This window comes from Lottia gigantea (genome assembly GCF_000327385.1).
Source record: "Lottia gigantea unplaced genomic scaffold LOTGIsca_23, whole genome shotgun sequence".
Classification (NCBI taxonomy): Eukaryota; Metazoa; Mollusca; class Gastropoda; family Lottiidae; genus Lottia; species Lottia gigantea.
Window position 1 is genome coordinate 588,701 of NW_008708645.1, and position 19,536 is coordinate 608,236.

At 33.5% G+C, this 19,536-nt stretch overlaps 2 protein-coding genes across 2 annotated transcripts; one reads left to right on the forward strand and one right to left on the reverse strand.

Moving 5' to 3' along the window:
* Positions 1–2,249: 2,249 nt before the first annotated feature.
* On the forward strand, positions 2,250–3,257 carry LOTGIDRAFT_64398 (hypothetical protein; the record flags this gene model as incomplete). The annotated part of the gene is made up of 1 exon (XM_009054869.1): positions 2,250–3,257. A coding segment is annotated over one exon (1,008 nt), but the record flags the coding sequence as incomplete, so codon positions are not given.
* Positions 3,258–6,190: 2,933 nt separating this feature from the next.
* On the reverse strand, positions 6,191–19,350 carry LOTGIDRAFT_214627 (hypothetical protein). Its single transcript, XM_009054907.1, has 13 exons — positions 19,245–19,350; positions 17,448–17,526; positions 15,452–15,557; positions 14,070–14,182; positions 13,205–13,329; positions 12,750–12,909; positions 11,990–12,103; positions 10,813–10,886; positions 9,599–9,704; positions 9,130–9,288; positions 8,803–8,853; positions 8,149–8,217; positions 6,191–6,658 (listed from the first exon to the last, which is right to left on the reverse strand). Exons 1-13 carry the CDS (start codon positions 19,277–19,279, stop codon positions 6,593–6,595), a joined length of 1,257 nt encoding a protein of 418 aa, XP_009053155.1. The 5' UTR covers positions 19,280–19,350; the 3' UTR covers positions 6,191–6,592.
* Positions 19,351–19,536: the final 186 nt, after the last annotated feature.

Consider the following 19,536-nt stretch of genomic DNA (forward strand, 5'->3'; position numbering starts at 1 on the left):
GATAGGGTGGGATATAGCTGGATGGGTTGGTTGGTGGTCGGCGATTGGTAGGTGGTAGACAGGCCGATGTAGAGTACGTGGTGTTGGTTTGGCTGACGATTAGTGTTTCTATGTCTGGCTTCTTGCCAGTGGTTGTTGTAGTTGGGGAGCATAATGAAAATAACTTGAGGTTAGAAAGGGAATGTACAGCGGATGTAACAGGAGGAAACTGTATATGCTAGCGTGAAAATGTGGGGATCAAATTATGCAAATAAGTCAAACTGGGTTTTATAAATATATATTTAGGTGATAAATAACGCTAACAATGATGTGAAAAATTATAACAAGTAAAACAAAAACTTACGCAATTGACAAGAACCGGTTTTCGAAATATTATCCTTTTTCAAGTGTCGAGGAATGGTTATGGTTACTTCCTTTCATTTCCGCCATACTCCCAATTAATATCTCCATTTGTTTACTAATTAAATCCATGGCTGTATCGTCAAATTTGTCCGTTCTAATATTTTTCAGTTCAGGTTTAAGAGTCTCAGCTTCGCTTGATCTATCTCGTTTTAATATGCCACTCTGAATACTTGACATCCAAATTATCCACACTTTGATGTTATAAGAAAGAAATATCACAAAATGTCACAAAATATCACAAGATTCAATGTTCAGTTTGTTTCACCGTTCAGTACACCTCAGAGGTCCAGTTGCACGTCTTTACTGTCCGCTTGCCGCCGTCCGCTACGTTAGAGTGTTTACAAGCAAATGTTGACGGACGGACCGACGGACGAACGGACCTTCGTTTCATGAATATGTATGCACATACCGAATTTCATTTGATTTCTTCGAACACTCTAGTTTTTAGAGTGTTTACGAGCAATTGATGTTGATAGAAGCACTTACTGTATGGAGGTTAAAGGGCGATAACTCCTCAAATCTTGACTAAGATCTCATCATTATAAATGATCTTGAAAAAGCCTTAAATTTAATCAGAAGTAAACTAAACTTTCTCAAACCTTTCGATTTAGGTGCAATAACATCCATTTTAAGTTTCATCAAAATCGATTGAAAACTAAGAGAGTAATAACATATTCAAGATTTTGGAGCAAGGGCAATAACTCTGCTTCTAACGGTCGAAAATAGCTCGAACTTGATTTTCGTTTTATGAATATGTATACACGTACCGAATCTCAATTGATTCCATCAAAAAATCTAGTTTTTAGAGCGTTTACAAGCAAATGTTGACGGACGGACGGGGTGCTGACAATATAAAAATGTCTTTGTGTTGATAAAAATATAAACTTTTGTAAGATTACATTGAAAAAGAAAACACATTTCTCGCCTAGAAATTTCAACCATAAAAAGTCACAAACTTTTGACAGAAAATTTTCCTCTGTAAAAACAAATTTTTAATTTGTACTTATGTTTATATTTTCATCAACACAAAGACATTCTAAGACTATCAGTACTATTTTTAGGCTATTAAAAAAACTTTTAATTTTGCTCAGACAATAGGACATATTTAATGTTTTTGAATTATACGGTGGATCGTCTAGGATATATCTACACAGTATTTTTACTAGTGAGCATTTTTGTTTTAATATTTAAACACATTTGGAAGAAAAAGATCTTAACTTTACACCGATTGCATTTGAAAAAAAAAACGGGAAATAACTCTGTACAAATATTTTCTGATTTGTAATAGGCTTAATCCTGGGTTGGTAATGAACAATTTCATCCAGTTTCGTTCTAATCTGCCATCTTGAGTGCCCATAAACTAATGTTGAACGCGTTTCGATAACTACAATATTATATTATTGCATTTTGTACGCCCACATTATATGCAAATGCGCTTTCACATTTGGAATCTCAATCTCGACCCCCCCCCCCCCCCCCTTTATGTTATAGTCTGTCCCCTATTTGTACCCCCAGTACCATGAGGCTGGCGCCTCCACTGATGACAGTTCTGTAAACAATATTATAGCATGATAGATGTTGTTGTTGTATTTTACAGAATGAAGCACAAAAGACAGGTGTTAATATTGTGGATACTGATTGCTGTTGTTTTGTACTTAATTTTCTTCGGGTCAAATGACGTTAAAAACCAACCACAGTATGTACTAAGAGCAAAGTTAAGCACGGAGAAACATTCCGATCATGCGCGACCAAAACAACTTTATGATGAACAACAATTTGATATGGAGTATTTCATGTTTTTAGTTAACAAAACATTCCCTAGAACTGGTGATTCCATGTTCTCGGGTTTCAATGAAACGTTGAGTCATTCGATTCCATTAGACAGAATAGGAGAGGATTTAAGACATGAAGAATGTAAACAAAAGAACTGGAAGTTTAGCTCCGATCTGAAAGTTAGTGTTGTTATTCCATTTGTAAATGAACCCTGGTCAACTTTACTAAGAACTGTCATCAGCGTGCTTATCAAGAGTCCGAAGCAACAAATCTTAGAGGTCATCCTTGTGGATGACCAAAGTGATCGCGCATATCTGTTGGAGCCCTTTGAAAGACTCGTTAGTACATTTAAGTTATTGCGCTTGATTCGGACTCCGTTTCCTATGGGCGTTGCTAGAAGTAGGAACTACGGTGCTAGACATGCCGTGGGATCAGTCTTACTATTTTTGGATTCACATTGCGAAGTGAACGTAGGTTGGATGGAGCCGCTTCTAGAAGCCATAACTGAAGAACCAACGCGAATAGCTGTTTGCACCAAGGATCACATATTATCAACTACTCTGGAAATTCACGGAACCGATCCCAACAGTTACCAAATAGTGTTTAACTGGCGACTTGGTGCTGCATTCGATGCCTTTCGTCCCGATTTATTAGAAAAATACAATATGACAGATCCTATGCCACAGGTGTCTTTAATGGGCCAAGTCATCGCCGTAAACAAACAATATTTTCGAGGTATTGGAGGCTTTCCGGATTATTTTGACGGTTGGGGTGCGGAGGATGTGGACCTATCTATAAAATCTTGGCTGTGTGGCGGAGGAGTTGTAAAATGTCGCTGTTGCCACATTACACATCTACAGAAGAAACGACCCTACGAAATCCAGAACAATCCACAAATTAACGTACGGTACATCGCAGATTTATGGTTAGATGAATTCAAACCAATTTTCCAATGCACAACCACCGCTTTGGGCCCAATTGACTCTTCAGTTCTACTTCGGACCAAAACACTGAAAGAGAAACTAAAGTGTAAACCATTTAAATGGCTGCTAGAGAATGTTTATCCGGAGCTTGAAATTCCAGAAGCAAATACAAACTATGTAGACCCCTACACGACCGAAAGACAAATTCCAATGAGAGTAGATCGTGATCTAAGTACCATCAGATTTTCTGTTTTCCACTATAGCTATTGTAAAATACACATGGTTGGCTCCAGAATCAAGTGTCGAGATAGGTGTTTAACTCATGATGAAGAGAGTGTAAAATTTGCTGCTTGTGAATCAGATAAAGCAAGTCAAATGTGGTCTTATGAAAACTCTGTCATAAATCCACAGTTCAACAAAAACCTGTGCTTAGGCAAAAGCGCAGATGACTTTGCGATAATGGAACCCTGTAATGAAAGCCCTTTAAAAATACAATTTTGGACACAATTTAAAGCCAACTGTTTGAAGTAATTTGAATTCCATTTTTTCTTCATTTAACTTCCCATTGAAAAAGTTTTTCGCCCAACATTTTAATACACCCTCACGAAAAATGGACGAATTCATTATTTTTCTGTCATAATGAACAACAAAAGTCAGTTATCACACACAGATCTTCTTCTGTAGGATACGATGTCAATGAAATAGATTGTAAATTGTTTTTAGGTCTATTTTGTTTCAGGAAACCATTTAAAGGGAGAGAACATTCCTCAGACTGTCATCTTATATTACCGATGTCTAATATACAGATAAAGTCTGCTTTCTACTAGCAGTAATTAAAGCTATGAGCATAGCGAGTTTCATAGTTAAATCTTTTAATGAAATGTCCTTAACAGGAGACATATTGCGGAAAACATTTAACTCAACTTCAACATAAAGGGGTAAACTAGGTCTAAGATTATAAATCCCTCTTAAAAATCTTGTCACTAAGGGATGACACCCAACAGAAACCCTTAAAAGTTAATCCAAGAGCAGAGAGGGATTATCGAGCAGTTTTAATGGCACTATAACCAGCATTGCTATAAAACAACCCCGTAAAGTAATCTAGCACCTTTCTTAAAGAAGCTTGAACTGAAATTAATCTGTTCTTTATCACGAAAACCATTTTTTGACATGAGTAGTACTTTTTTTTTAGTTTCTTTTCTCAAAGATATCAAGATAGCTTGCCAGGCAAGGTAATATACGCCCACTGGCAGCTTTGATTTTGAATAAAGATATTTAGCAGTACAGTAACAATCACCAGTATGAAATATTCAACCTTCAGTCATACACTTCTTTTGAACTCTGAAATACTGAATAATATTGAGTATGAGTTATTGCCCTTGTTCTTGAAAAACTGTTAAATTTTTAGCTCGTGAAAACTCTAGAAAGCAAATCTTCAGTGCAGGACTGAATAATAAAACCAAGTTTTGTCAAAAGCTATATTTTTCAATTCTTCTGATTTTCAATAGGGTTCATCCTTGGGTGATTACAAACATTCACACCAAGTTTCATCAAGAGTGATTACGAGCTAAAAATTGAACGCTTTTTCAATAGCAAGGGCAATAACACATAATAATTATTTTTCGATTTTTCTGGTTTTCAATAGGGTTTATCCTTGGGTTATAACAAACACTCAGGCCAAGTTTCGTCAAAATTCACCAAGAATTGTACCTTCTAGAGTGTTTACGAGCTAAAAATTGAACGCGTTTTCAAGAACAAGGGCAATAACTCATTCTAAATATTTTTCGATTCTTCTGATTTTCAATAGGGTTCATCCTTGGGTGATTACGAACACTCACATCAAGTTTCGTCAAAATCCGTCAAGAATTGTGCCTTCTAGAGTGTTTACGAGCTAAAAATTGAACGCGTTTTCAAGAACAAGGGTAATAGCTCATTCTAAATATTTTTCGATTTTTCTGATTTTCAATAGGGTTTATCCTTGGTTGATAAAAAACACTCATGTCAAGTTTCGTCAAAATCCACAAAGAATTGTACCTTCTAGAGTGTTTACGATCTAAAAATTGAACGCCTTTTCAAGAACAAGGGCAATAACTCATACTAAATATTTTTCGATTCTTCTGATTTTCAATAGGGTTCATCCTTGGGTGATTACGAACACTCATGTCAAGTTTCGTCAAAATCCACCAAGAATTGTACCTTCTAGAGTGTTTACGATCTAAAAATTGAACTCGTTTTCAAGAACAAGGGCAATAACTCAAACTAAATATTTTTCGCTTCTTCTGATTTTCAATAGGGTTCATCCTTGGGTGATTACGAACACTCATACCAAGTTTTGTCAAAATCCGTCAAGAATTGTGTATTGTAGTGTGTTTACGAGCAATTGTGGACGGACGGACGGACATGGGTTACGGCAATATACGCCCCCCATTTCATGTGGGCGTATAAAAAGTCGTCTTCAACGACATGATACTGGTAGCGAAGATTATGAACGGTAGCCCTATTCCCCTAAACTAAAGGCAGCTTGAGCTAATCATGACCTATATGACATTTTCTATTAGGGGTATTATCAAACGCATAAGACGTACATGTACATGGACTTTCCTCGATTTGCAATAGGGGGCATAAACTAGTATTCTACCCTGGAACGCACATGCGGTGCGTGCAATAGAGTGTATTCTATTTCGTTGGTAGGCATTATCCTAGCTGAAATGTCTGTTCCCGTTGTTGTTTTCATCCTGCCACATGGGGTTACGCACCGCGGCCGGTTGCTAATTTCGATCTGATGTAGGCCGAGGCCCTAACAGTAGACCTTATTACAGTCACGGCATGTTTTATGCGAGTGTTTGATGTTAGGTGAGAGAAAAGGGAATTAATGATCTTGATTTATTCTTGTTCCGTTCCGTTATAAAATCATGAATTTTTTCAAAAATCAAAAAAGAGGTCAGGTTGGTGTCTGTTCCATACAATAGGTTTTGTACATTGAGGTAATAAAAAGGTAAGAGGAATAAAGTTTGGTTTCGTGCATCTAAATGTATGGGGCAGTTGAGTAAGTAGTGATCTGTATCTTCAAATGCCAATGATTAAGGGGAACAAATCAATATATTTACTATTTAATATACAAGTTACATAATACTTTACAAATTAACCATTAACATAACATACATTCAAACATAACATATTATTAAATAAATTTCTGTGTTCAAGTGAATTTGCAGGAACTTACAAGCTATATTTGAAAATATTGACATCATAAAATGCAAGAAGAGTTAAATCTGTTCCTGGATGGCAAGTTAAGTCACCCCATAAAATAAAAACTAGATCTGGATTTAATGTTTTAAGCCATTGTAGAGCATCGTGTTTAAGGTATTATGTCTCCATCTTATGAATTGCAATGACACACTTTAAGTTGTCAATAGAAATATTCAAGAGCATGTTTATATTTAATACATAAAAGTCATATCAGGTGTTTTTTTTCGACACAAAATATATAATTTCTAAGTCCGCACTTGAAACTTCCCAGCTCTGGTTATATATTTAACACCTTTAAATGGCTTGTATTTCTGAAATTTAAAACAATCTTTTTTAACATCCACATGAAACAGGGTAGTCCTAAAATCCAACACGTTTCAAGAGCACGTGAAAACTCTAGAGAAGGCAAATACCCAATCTTCGGCTCGGTACTGAATAATAAAACCAAGTTTCGTCAAAATCTGTCAATAATTGAGCCTTCTAGAATGTTTACAAGCTAGAAATTGAACGCGTTTTCAAGAATAAGGGCAATAGCTCATACCAAATATTTTTAAATTTTTCTGATTTTCAATAGGGTTTAACCGTATATGATAACAAACACTCGTGCCAAGTTTCGTCAAAATCCATCTTTACAAGCTACAAATTAAACACATTTTCAAGAACAAGGGCAATAACTCATACCAAATATATTTCAATTTTTCTGATTTTCAATAGGGTTTATCCTTGGATGATAACAAACACTCATGCCAAGTTTCGTCAAAATCCATCAAGAATTGTCCCTTCTAGTGTGTTTACGAGCTAAAAATTGAACGCGTTTTCAGGAACAAGGGCAATAACTCACACTCAATATTTTTCAATTCTTCTGATTTTCAATAGGGTTCATCCTTGGGTGATTACGAACACTCACACAGAGTTTCATTAAAATCCGTCAAGAATTGTGCCTTCTAGAGTGTTTACGAGCTAAAAATTGAACGCCTTTTCAAGAACAAGGGCAATAACTCATACCAAATATTTTTCGATTTTTCTGATTTTTCTGATTTTCAAAATTCGTCAAGTGCAATAACTCAAATTCTGTTCATCAAAAGATCATCAACTGCAAACTTGACCACTACCTCATAGTTCCGGATGATCATACCAAACTGTAGTCCATGGAAAAATCGTCAGATTGACCAAGCAACACACCCTTACACTTATGCAAATTTTTTGTAGGAACTGCAGAGTAATGTTTTAGCGTTTAGCTCATGGAAGTTGAGTATTTTCCAAAACAAGACAATTAATTGCTTAATGAGTTATTGCCCTTGACTGTGGAAAAACATGTCAAATTTTGTTTGAGAAACAATACAGAATACAGTTTTCCTCCGATTTAAATGAAATTTGATGTGATGATTTATATTGATGAGGTCTTGGACAAGTTCGAATTTGACGATCTTTCGATGAACAGTCTTTCAGTTATTGCCCTTGAATTAGTAAAAATGCATCAGAATTTGTTGGCAGTTTATGTCAGAATTCTATGAAATTTTGTGTGTTTGATTAGATCAACAATGTCTTGTACAGATTACATTTTTGACACGATTTGACACAGATTGGCAACCGCCTTTGATATACTGAAAATGTATCAGAGAAGTGGACGTAACCACTTGTTACACCTTACTGCAAAATGTCCTTGCGCCTATTAAGTAAGTACGTGGTGCATGAATACATGATCACATAATATGCATAATTATTGAGTTCATATTATTTTTCACAACCTGTGTTATGAACCTGCGTACTGGTACTGTTGTGTGATAAAAAATATCCTTACCTCCCCATACATATCTAATCTATTCACTTTAATACCAGATACAGCCATCTGACTTATTGTAAATTGCACCTAAAAATAATTGGGAAAATCTCATGAATAACATGGGACTCTTAGCAAAAGAAATTCATTTCAGTGGATTCAAATGATGTACTTAAAATATATTCACTCATTCTAACATCCTGATGTGAAAAATTTCTATCTTGATGACATATTTATATGACACAAAATTTCAGGTAACCTTACATGTCTGGCCCTGCCTGTTTACTCATCACGGTGTGATATTGTCCCAGTTAGAGCTAGATATCTTATATTGCATTTTATGGGGGTTTATTTCTAAGCCATTTTTTAATCGCTAGTTTTCCAATATGGCATAAGTTTTGGTATCTATGTAAAGCTGAACTATAATGGGTCCATCGAGACATAAGCAGATATTCTTGTCTCTGTGCCCATCATTACAGTAACCTACTTCATACAATTCTGTAAGTAATATTTAATGTTAAAAATTCTCAAGAACTTATGATTCAAAAATTCAGAATGAAGTCATTACCCGTGGCAATATCACATCCATATATCAGTTTAGGGACTATGGTCAGTTTTATAAGGCTTACCTACAGGATGCTGACAACAGATCTTGAATACAAAGTGAAAACTTACATTTATAACAGGGTTAGAATCAGGGATAGGAGATCCAGTCTGTAAAGATATCTAAAATAGAATAATTATAGAATAATCACTGATTAGTTTTGTTTTGTTTATTACTGTAGGGTGGCTTTGCCCACCTAAATACAATCTAAATACTTATCTATTGCTCTGTGACCTAGACCAGTGCTTTCATTGAGACTCATCTCAATACACCCTAACACCAAGTTTCATCAAAATCTGTCAAGAATTGTTGTTCAGAATCTGTTTAGAACTGCAAACTAGTGCGACCATGGTATTGTTTAGAATCAATGTCCATATTTCATGAGGAATATAACTTACATTTCCTCTGATATTGGGTAATTTGGTAGTGTCAATCTTTCCTACATCCCACGTCATAAATTTAGACACAGGATCAAAACTGTATTTTCCTTGATTAGGTGTCAGAGTAACATTTAAAACATTTTTAGGAAAGGGGACTTCTAATATCACATTTTCTACCTAAAAATAACAAATATATTTTCAAATAATTTTATTTTGAAGCCATGACATGTTGAAGGGAAACTGTATGCATTCATCTGATCCAAATGGGCTAGTTGGCAATATATAACAATAACCAGAAGTTTGTTTCTAGCATGATATGCCTGCCTACATAATACATAGCTGTTAAACAGTTAGATAAATCTCACAAAAATAGGCTGCTTTTACAACATCCTGAATATGTAAACTTCATTAAGCAGATTTTTAATTTGCACTTGAATCACCAAAAATCCCTTGGAAATCAATCTGTATCAGTATCATGTCTACTCACTGTTTTTCCCATTGTCTGTTTAGGACCTACAGTAACATCAAACCTTCCACCACTACCTTCTCTATAGTTTATAGTGTGACGTAAATATACTGGTATAGCTACCATACTGAAATAGAAATCAAATTTATAATCATATATTTCCAATATTAGTTACTTATTTCCAAAACTGAGAAAAACTTGCAAAAATTTAAATCAAATCTCTTGATTTACTACTATAATTTCTATTCAAATGAATCAAATGTACTCCTGTAATCCTGATTTTGCTTATTATATGAGCAATGATATGCTCAAATAATTAGATTGCCAAGACAGCAACAAACACAGTCTTTACACATAATGTACATAATTATTGTGACACATACTTAAAAAGATAGCTTGCCAGGCAAGGTAACATACGTCCACTAGCCTATCTGACAGAAATGATAATTAAGCTTTTAGTGTCTTTATAATGAATTTTCAAATAATCCTAAAAAATATTTAGAAGCCAAAGCAAAACCTCAAACATGAACTGAACATGGTCTCATCATCAAGAGCAATAACTCTGAAACTATTCATTCCATTATTAACAATTTTGATCTTGACCGAGATCTAATAAATATATAAATGCATACCAAGTTTCATCAAGATCAGATAAAAACTGTTGTCTATATCGTGTCTATAAGCTAATTTTTAACGGTTTACTAAGTCAAGAGCAATAACTCTGATTATTACCAATTTCTAACTTGGCTGAGATCTCATCAATATATCCACGAATACCAAGTTATATCAAGACCAGATAAAAACTATAGTCTCTATCCTGACTACAAACCAAATCTGACGTGTGTGGGCAATTACTCCAAAACCATTCATTCCAATGTTACCAAATTCGAACTTGACTGAGATCTCATCAATATATACATACATACCAAGTACTGATTAAAACTGTAGCTTCTATCGTGCCTATAAGAAATGTGAACGGACCAACGGACAGGGGCGACAGCAATATACATCTACATTTTGTTAATAATCTGACATTGTTTACTTTTAATAATCTGACATTGTTTACTTTCATAATCTGACATTGTTTACTTTTAATAATCTGACATTGTTTACTTTTCATAATCTGACATTGTTTACTTTTCATAATCTGACATTGTTTACTTTTCATAATCTGACATTTACTGTTATAAACATTCTTAATACATCTTTCTAATAAGAATGGGAATGTTACTTACTTTTGAGCACCTATATGATAAGACATGAGACGAAAATGACCATCTGGTGGTACAAAGGACAAAATCTTTTCATTCTGAAATGAAAAGGGCATAGTTTGAATGTATTTTCAAGACTTTTCCTTATTGAATGGCCAGGAAGTCAATTTAGCATTGATACTTTGTCAAATCAACATATCTTTCCCATATACAAGATACAAACTACAAACAAACCCATGACCGCTCCAAATAATATGCATTTTTTCTTTTCAAAAATTTAATAACATTGAAAGAATACTTTTTTGAATAGCATAAACTGCAGGATTAAAGATGGGTTCCCTCCCTTATTTTCATTTATGAAAATGAAAATACTTATATGGATAGAAAGTAGAGGTATTCCAAAGACTTTGAAAATACCAGTTTGTCTCACATGTCCTTAACTAATTCATATAGAAGAGAATTATCAGTAGAATCAAATAGTTTGCTTAATTTGACACCCATCTAAGTCTCTTATTTTCAAAAATGTATTACATACATGTCTAATATCAGGCTCATGTAATAAATAAATCCATATCACACATAAGTTGAATACGGTGGAACTACTTTTATCTACTCTACTCGAATGATTGAGTCGCCATTTTTGTTTTTAAGATCTCAGAGAATTCAAAGCTTCAGTGTCAGCTTATGATAGCGCATATGACAATGAATTACCATTAAACCATATTTTGAAACCTGTTCCATGGGCTATAATTTCCACAAACAGTACCGTTATTACCTTTTTCCACAATTAATTAAGCAAATCAAGTGACGTTTTCAAGTTGCAGAGTAGGCTATAGGGAACTCCCTATGATGTCATCTTATATTTGTAAACATCACATTCCAGGGGAAATCCCACAGCGAAGTACACAACGTAGGTCAAATTGACAGACCATTTAAATGCTGTCTTATTGCACAATGGGTGTGGTACTTTATAGTTAGTACTCCAATCAAAACAGTAAACGAAATAGTATGTAATGAAAGTCAAACCGCACACATGACTATAGGTTATCAATATTGCATGAGGGGCTTAGCGTAGTGATACCATGAGTGGTAGTGATACCATGAGCGTGCGTTTGAATATTGTATTGTATACTTTTGGTATCAAATGATGAAATGACTCATCCTATTTGTTTTTTTTAAGGATGATATAAGCTATGCTTACCTCCCATCTTTTAAATCTGACACAAGGATGAAAACTGACATCATCTAACAGACGGGCATTCACAAAGGTCAAGGACAAATCAGGCATACCAGACAATTTAATAAGACAATCAATCTAAGAAATACAGATGTTCTCATATGATATTATGGTGAACAATGTTACATACAACTTTTTGAAAAGCTAGACATGAGTTTTAAATAAAATATAAGTAGACATGCATACAGGGGCTTAAATAGCAATTATCTTTGAATATAAACATTGAAAAGCAAATTTCATTTTGAAAATCATAAAATATGGAGTTTTACGCTATACAATCTATTTTGAAAATAGTTTTGAAATTGCTGAACTCTGGGAGAAAGGATTTCTCTTTATTTATGGAATTTTCACACTTTTAAAGGGACAGGTATGGCATTTTGGGGGGTTGATTTTAGACTTGAATATATGTAAATAGTTTTCAGAAGTACTAGAAATGTACGAAAATAACAAAATTCCTAAAAAAATATTTCAGACTAGGAATTTTACTCACTATTTCTATATATGTCTTTTCTATATATCACAGAGTATATTAAATTGATGACATTTAACATTTAAACACAGATAATTCTAGACACAAATGGATTTGAAGGCTCAAATTTTGATGGTGAGCTGTGAAAACAGTAACTGATTAGATCAGCTAAAAAATTCCAGTTTCTCAGATTTAAGTATGATTGGTCAAAAAATGGCCTATCTATCCCTTTAAATTTCTATAATTATTACTTACATAACCCTGTGTTTCTGCTGTAACAGTGGTACCTGATTTATCTATTATAGCATCTATTTCTTCAATAATATCAAAATACGCTTCATTATTAGCATATTTAACTCCTGTTCTTCTCCAGGGTATATTAGAAAGCTGACCGGTTGGTAAAATACCACTCACTCTAAAAACACAAATAAATATCATTTCATAAAGTATGTCAATAAAGCTACTTACTTCAATTATTCATTCTACAGACTACAAAACAAGAAAGAAACATTTTTACCAGCTAGTCCTTGTTCAAACCTCATGGCACTGATCTTTCCTAGATTATCCATACATATTTACAGCTGGGTCAAATGGATTTAGAAATGAAGATGACGTCAAGTGAGAACAAATGACGTCTTGATAGTAAAGAACCAACTGATTGTACTGTAGAAGTTCACTAAATAAAAATTTTATCAGTAAAACAGACTTACCCTGTAGATTTGCCAGTGACAGTGTCTGTTATTGTACGTAGGAAATTTGGTGGTTTTATTAATTCTTTTAATACATTAGATTCTACAGCCAGAGGGAAACCATTGTCTAACATCTCATCTAATATCTAAAACATGAAACGTATTTAATAATAGGCCAATCAGATGAACAGAGCACTAAACCACACACATATATTTTCCTTATGATAAGTAATACTCTGAATTGACTATATATCATTGGCTATAACAAACCCATCAATATTCAGTATATAATATACTTTCTTCTACAAATTCAAGTCAAGTATCTACTAAAATACACTCTGTAGACATGTGTTTTGGGAGACAACATCAAGACAGATAGAATTTCCAAATGGAATTAAGGCATACTGTATGAGTAACTGTATTTGTTACTCTCAGAAATATTGAAAGTACAATGTCCAAAATGGTAAATTGTATTCATAACTTCAAACTTGTGTTCAGAAGTCATGTTTCTACTGGGGAACTCAGGTTGCTAAAATCATATGGAGTTCACGACTTATGATGTTATAGGACAAGTTGTGACATGTCAATGTTGGGCAACCAATCTGAATTATATAATGAACATAATATGTGATATAATTTTTTATGCAAATAAAGTATATTTCTCTCTAGAGTGCATGTGTCTGATTTGTCAAATGTGTACCAGATATGAATCAAAAGGTAATTACATCTTCCTAGCTAGAAAGAAACTTCTAACTTCCCATAAGTAACAAATACAGCTTAATAGTTTAATTTTGAAAATATGAATGAAATGTGTTTATTTAAAAAAAAAATGTGCAAATCTAATGGATTTGAGCACCTTAACAAAAGTAAACAATAAAAATCTTACCTCATACACAATAACATAATGTTCTTTCAATGTAGATTCATTACACTCATTAAAATAATCTTCAAATGTATCACAAATACGATGTAAAAATTCCAGGACAAACAAAGGGGGCACTGAAAATTATTTTATAAGAAATAGTAGTCAAATATCATGCCACAATACATTAATATATTATGCAGGATATTGAGTTACAGACAAAGGTAGCTTGCCAGGCAAGGTAACATACGCCCACTACCAGCTGTCAGAAATGATAACAAAATCTTTAGGTGTTTAATAATGAATTATCAAATAATCTTAAAATCATCTATAAGTCAAGGCAAAACAGTTCATCAAGTTATCATCAAATTCGAACATAAACAATATCTCATCGCTGTTCACACAAGAGCAATAACTCTGTAACTGTTGATCTGATTATTACCAATTTCTAACTTGACCGAGATCTCATTAATATATACATGCATACAAAGTTTCATCAAGATTGGATAAAAACTGTAGTCTCTATCGTGACCGTGAGCCGAATTTGACAAGTTTTTACTTAGCCACGGGCAATAACTCTGAAACCTTTCATCCGATTGTTACCAATTACGAACTCGACTGAGATCTCATAAAATATGCATGCATACCTAGTTTCATCTAGGTTGGATAAAAACTGTATCGTGCCTACATCGAAATTTTAGGCGTTTATACTAAGTCAAGGGCAATAACTCCGAAACCATTCATCCGATTAATAATAATTTAGACCTTGACTGAGATCTCACATATATATACATGCATACCACGTTTCATGAAGATCGGACGGATAGACGGACTGATTTTTTTATTTTTGACAGGATTCATCCTTGGGTGTTAACACAAACACCAAATTGCGTCAAAATCTGTAAAGAATTGTGCCTTCTAAAGTGTGTACGAGCTAAAAATTGAAAGTGTTCTCAAGAACAGGGGCAATAACTCATACTAAATATTTTTAGATCTTTCTGATTTTCAATTGGGTTTATATCCTTAGGTGATAACAAACACTCATGCCAAGTTTTGTCAAAATCTGTCAAGAATTGTAACTTCTAGAGTGTTTAAGAGCTAAAAACCCGTTCTGAAGAAGAGGGGCAGTAACTCATACTAAATATTTTTCGATTCTTCTGATTTTCAAGAGGGTTTATCCTTGGCAGGTTACAAATACTCATGCCAAGTTTCGTCAAAATCCGTGAGGAATTGTCCCTACTAGAGTGCTTACGAGCAAAAAATTGAACAAGGGCAATAACTTATACTAAATATTTTTCGATTCTTCTGATTTTCAATAGGCTTCATCCTTCCGAACGACGGGCGGACGGACCAAAATGGGTGACGGCAATATTTCATGTGGGCGTATGAAAATTAAAACTACATACCTTCTGTGGTTACCACAGCAACAAAATATAAATTATTTCTATAGATATTAATGAGATAATGATGTGGAGTATTGATGACGGGGCAGACATCTTCTGGATTTGTGGCCTAGAAATATAAAGGTATTAAAACAATTTTCTGAGCAAAGGAAAACATTTTTTGAGTGTTTTTCTATATTTTTATGAGAATTGGAATATTAGCCTAAAAATAGTACTGTTAGTCAGTTTACATTAAAAAGAAAATTTTGATTGAAAATTGTCCTCTGTAAAAACAAATTTTGAAGATATGTGTACTTATGTACTTAAATTTTATCAACACAAATAGATTCTAAAACTGTGATTCAAAATCTCATATAAAAGATAGCCTTGCGAAGAAAAATGACATATGCCCACCAGCACGATATTTCGGTGAAAAATTATCCGATCATCACGAAAATCGATAGAGATCATCTTCATAATGACATTAACACACAAAATCAAAATAATCCAATAATGAATTGTTGCCTGTAGAGTGAGCACGAACCAATTGTAAATGGACAGACCGACAGGGTGATTACAATAATTCATAAAAATGAAAAAAAAAAAGTTAAATATAGCTGCCAGGCAAGGTAACATATGCAAACTACCAGCTGTCAGAAATGATAAAGTCTGTAGTGGTTTTAGTCCATCTATACATGCATACCAAGTTTCATTGTGATCAGATAAACCATGAAGCCTCTATTGTGTCTACAAGCCAAAATAGACGCATTGATCTAATTCAAGGGCTATAACTCAAAAGTCAAAGGCAGTAACTCCACAACCATTCATTCGATTAAGACCAAATTCAAACTTGACCGTGATCTACATATATTTTCAAGTTTCATGTAGATCAGATAAAAACTGTAGTCTATAGAGTACCTACAAACCAAATTTAAGGTGTTTTTACTAAGTCAAGTGCAATAACTCTGAAACCATTCATCCGATTATTACCAATTTCAAACTTGACTGAGATCTCATCAATATATACATACATACTAAGTTTCATCAAGATCGGATAAAAACTGTAGTCTATAGAGTGTCTACAAGCCAAATTTAACACGTTTTTACTAAGTCAAGTGCAATAACTCTGAAACCATTCATCCGATTATTACCAATTTTGAACTTGACCAAGATCTCACCAATATATACATACATACTAAGTTTCATCAAGATCGGATAAAAACTGTAGTCTATAGAGTGTCTACAAGCCAAATTTAACACGTTTTTACTAAGTCAAGTGCAATAACTCTGAAACCATTCATCCGATTATTACCAATTTTGAACTTGACCAAGATCTCACCAATATATACATACATACTAAGTTTCATCAAGATCGGATAAAAACTGTAGTCTATAGAGTGTCTACAAGCCAAATTTAACACGTTTTTACTAAGTCAAGGACAATAACTCTGAAATTGTTCATCAGATTATTACCAATTTCAAACTTGACTGAGATCTCATCAGTATATACATGCATACCAAGTTTCATCAAAACAGCATACAAATTTTAGCATTTAGCATGCATACAAACCAAATTTAACGCATTTTTACTAAGTCAAGAGCAATAACTCTGAAACCGTTCATCAGATTATTACCAATTTCGAACTGGACTGAGATCTCATCAATATATACATGCATACCAAGTTTCATCAAGATAGCATACAAATTTTAGCCTTAAGCATGCATACAAACCAAATTTTACGATAACTCTGAAACAATATAAACATGCATACCACATTTCCATGTGGTCAAATAAAAACTATTTACTTTAATGAGACAATAATTTTACAACTTTTTATTACAATAAGACATTTTGGAGCTCAGATATACTAGCTAATTGTATTCAATTCAACATAAATCTAACCTAAGTCAATTTGTCATCATATTAATGCAGTTGAAATTGTCGACAGTTCATGGCTAAGACGATCAGCTGATACTAAAAGACAAGATTCACGCTCAGAAAGAAATTTAAAGACCTTACCTTTCCTTGTGCCTCAAAGAAATAATCACATATTGATTTATTGATGACACTTTTCCAGTGTTTCTCCATAAACACATCACTAGAAACAAATTACAAGAAATCAAGTAAGACAGGGAAAATATATTCTTTTTGGATGCTTTTTTTTTTATCTTGTTAGAATTAGATAAAATATTAGTGGTAGTGGGTACAAATTTACATCCTGACTCAGGTTATATTGCAGATGCCACATAATCTTAGAAAAGGCTGATCTACAAAGTAGTCTTGAGAAAAAAGTTGCACGGAAGCCCATTGATGAGATTAACATAATAATCTTTTCTTAGTATTTGTTTTAAAACATGATTTCATTATAGTAGGCTTAATGACTGGAAAAAAGGGAAATATCAGTGCCCTGCTACATTTTTAGTATATCGAGGGCAGTCACCAATCTGCATCAAGTCGTGCCAAAAATTTAATTTTTTGCAAGAAATTTCATAGAATTCTGGCATAAACTGTCATCTCTATTGCGTTCACAAGCCAACAAATTTTGATGCGTTTTTAAGTCAAGGGCAATAAATCAAATTACATTGATCAAAAAATCGACAAATTTGAACTCGTCCAAGCTTTCATCATATTAATGATCACTTTCATTTAAATCGGATGAAAATTGTAGTTGTCTCTATTGTGTTCTCAAACAAATAATGAAACGTGTCTCCTAAGTCAAGGGCAATAAATCAAAAAACGTTCATAAAAAGATGGTCAAATTCAAAATTGTCCAAGATCTCATCAATATAAATCATCATACCAAATTTCATGAAAATCGAATGAACTGTAGTCTGTATTGTGCTCACTAACAAATTTTGATGCCTTTTTACTAAGTCAAATCCGATGAAAATTGTAGGATTCCTACAAAAACCCCAAAAGAAATAAACCCATTGTCCCGGTAACATCAAAGACTAGAGTAAGTCAAACAAAATTTACCTTTCTTGTGCCCAAATAATAGTGACATATCACGCTTATTTCATTGTGTGACTTTTAGAACTTTATTCCTGCAGTTTGTTTATCTGTTTTATTATTTGACTTGGTAGGACACAATTTGGTATAAATCTTGCATAATATTATGTTTATTTGTTTGTATATTTACTATTTGCTGGTTTATGTACTTTCGGTTAATTGTAACCTCAACCGTGTCGAAATAAGCACTGATGAGGTTTTGTTTGCTATTCGAAAACTTAAGTATGATAAAAGTTGCGGTCCAGATCAAATTTGTAATGAATCTTTCACTGAAAATTCGGACATCTTACTTCCGTTTCTTCATAAGGTTTTCAATATAATTTTCGAATCAGGATGCTATCTGGAAATTTGGTGTAGTAGTATTATTGTTTCAGTGCCAAAGAATGTTGACCCTAAAGTGATCGATAATTATTGCAGAATTTGTGTTATCTATATATTTGCTAAATTATTTTCAACTATTTTGAATCGCCAGCTTACCAAATGGAGCTCCTAATACATTCTACCTTGCTTGAAACAACTGGATTCATTCATTGTAGAGATAACCCATGTTTAGCAAAACAAGCAAATGCGGAGGTCATGCAAGGTCGCACATATAAATTATTAATTATTTTCGGAGATGCACGAAAAGTAGGTTAGCACTAAATTAGGTTATTCGACTGTAATATTTTTTTCAGTCTTCAACATTTTCACTAACTCAAAGGTAGTAAACAAGGAAAGTGTGCAAGATCAAGATAAACATAATTTTTCAGGCCAAACAAAGAAATAAAAAAAATTACGATGATATAAAAGTTATTAAGACATAATTACCCAGTGTTATTTATCACAAATAAACTGTGAATCATATTGAAAATCTGCTTATTTTATGTAAATAATGAAATATCGTCCACATCGATAACCGGAAACCAACGTAAAACGCCCCCTATTTCTGATACAGTGTTGCCAGATTGCATAAAATTGGAATGTCCATATACAGTTCTATGTTCAAATGGAGTTAGCCAATGAGCTATTTTTTTTTCAATGTCTGTCAGATCATTTATATTTTCTCTTTGGCCCCACTACCCCAAGGTATTAGGCTACAGACGTTTCAATTATCATTAAT

Coding starts and splice junctions, on each gene's coding strand:
- LOTGIDRAFT_214627 (XM_009054907.1), bottom strand. CDS start 19,279: ATGATTCACAGTTTATTTGTGATAAATAACACTGG. Junction 17,527..19,244: donor TTTGTGATAAATAACACTGG/GTAATTATGTCT, acceptor ATTTGTTTCTAG/TGATGTGTTTATGGAGAAAC. Junction 8,854..9,129: donor TACCCAATATCAGAGGAAAT/GTAAGTTATATT, acceptor ATTCTATTTTAG/ATATCTTTACAGACTGGATC.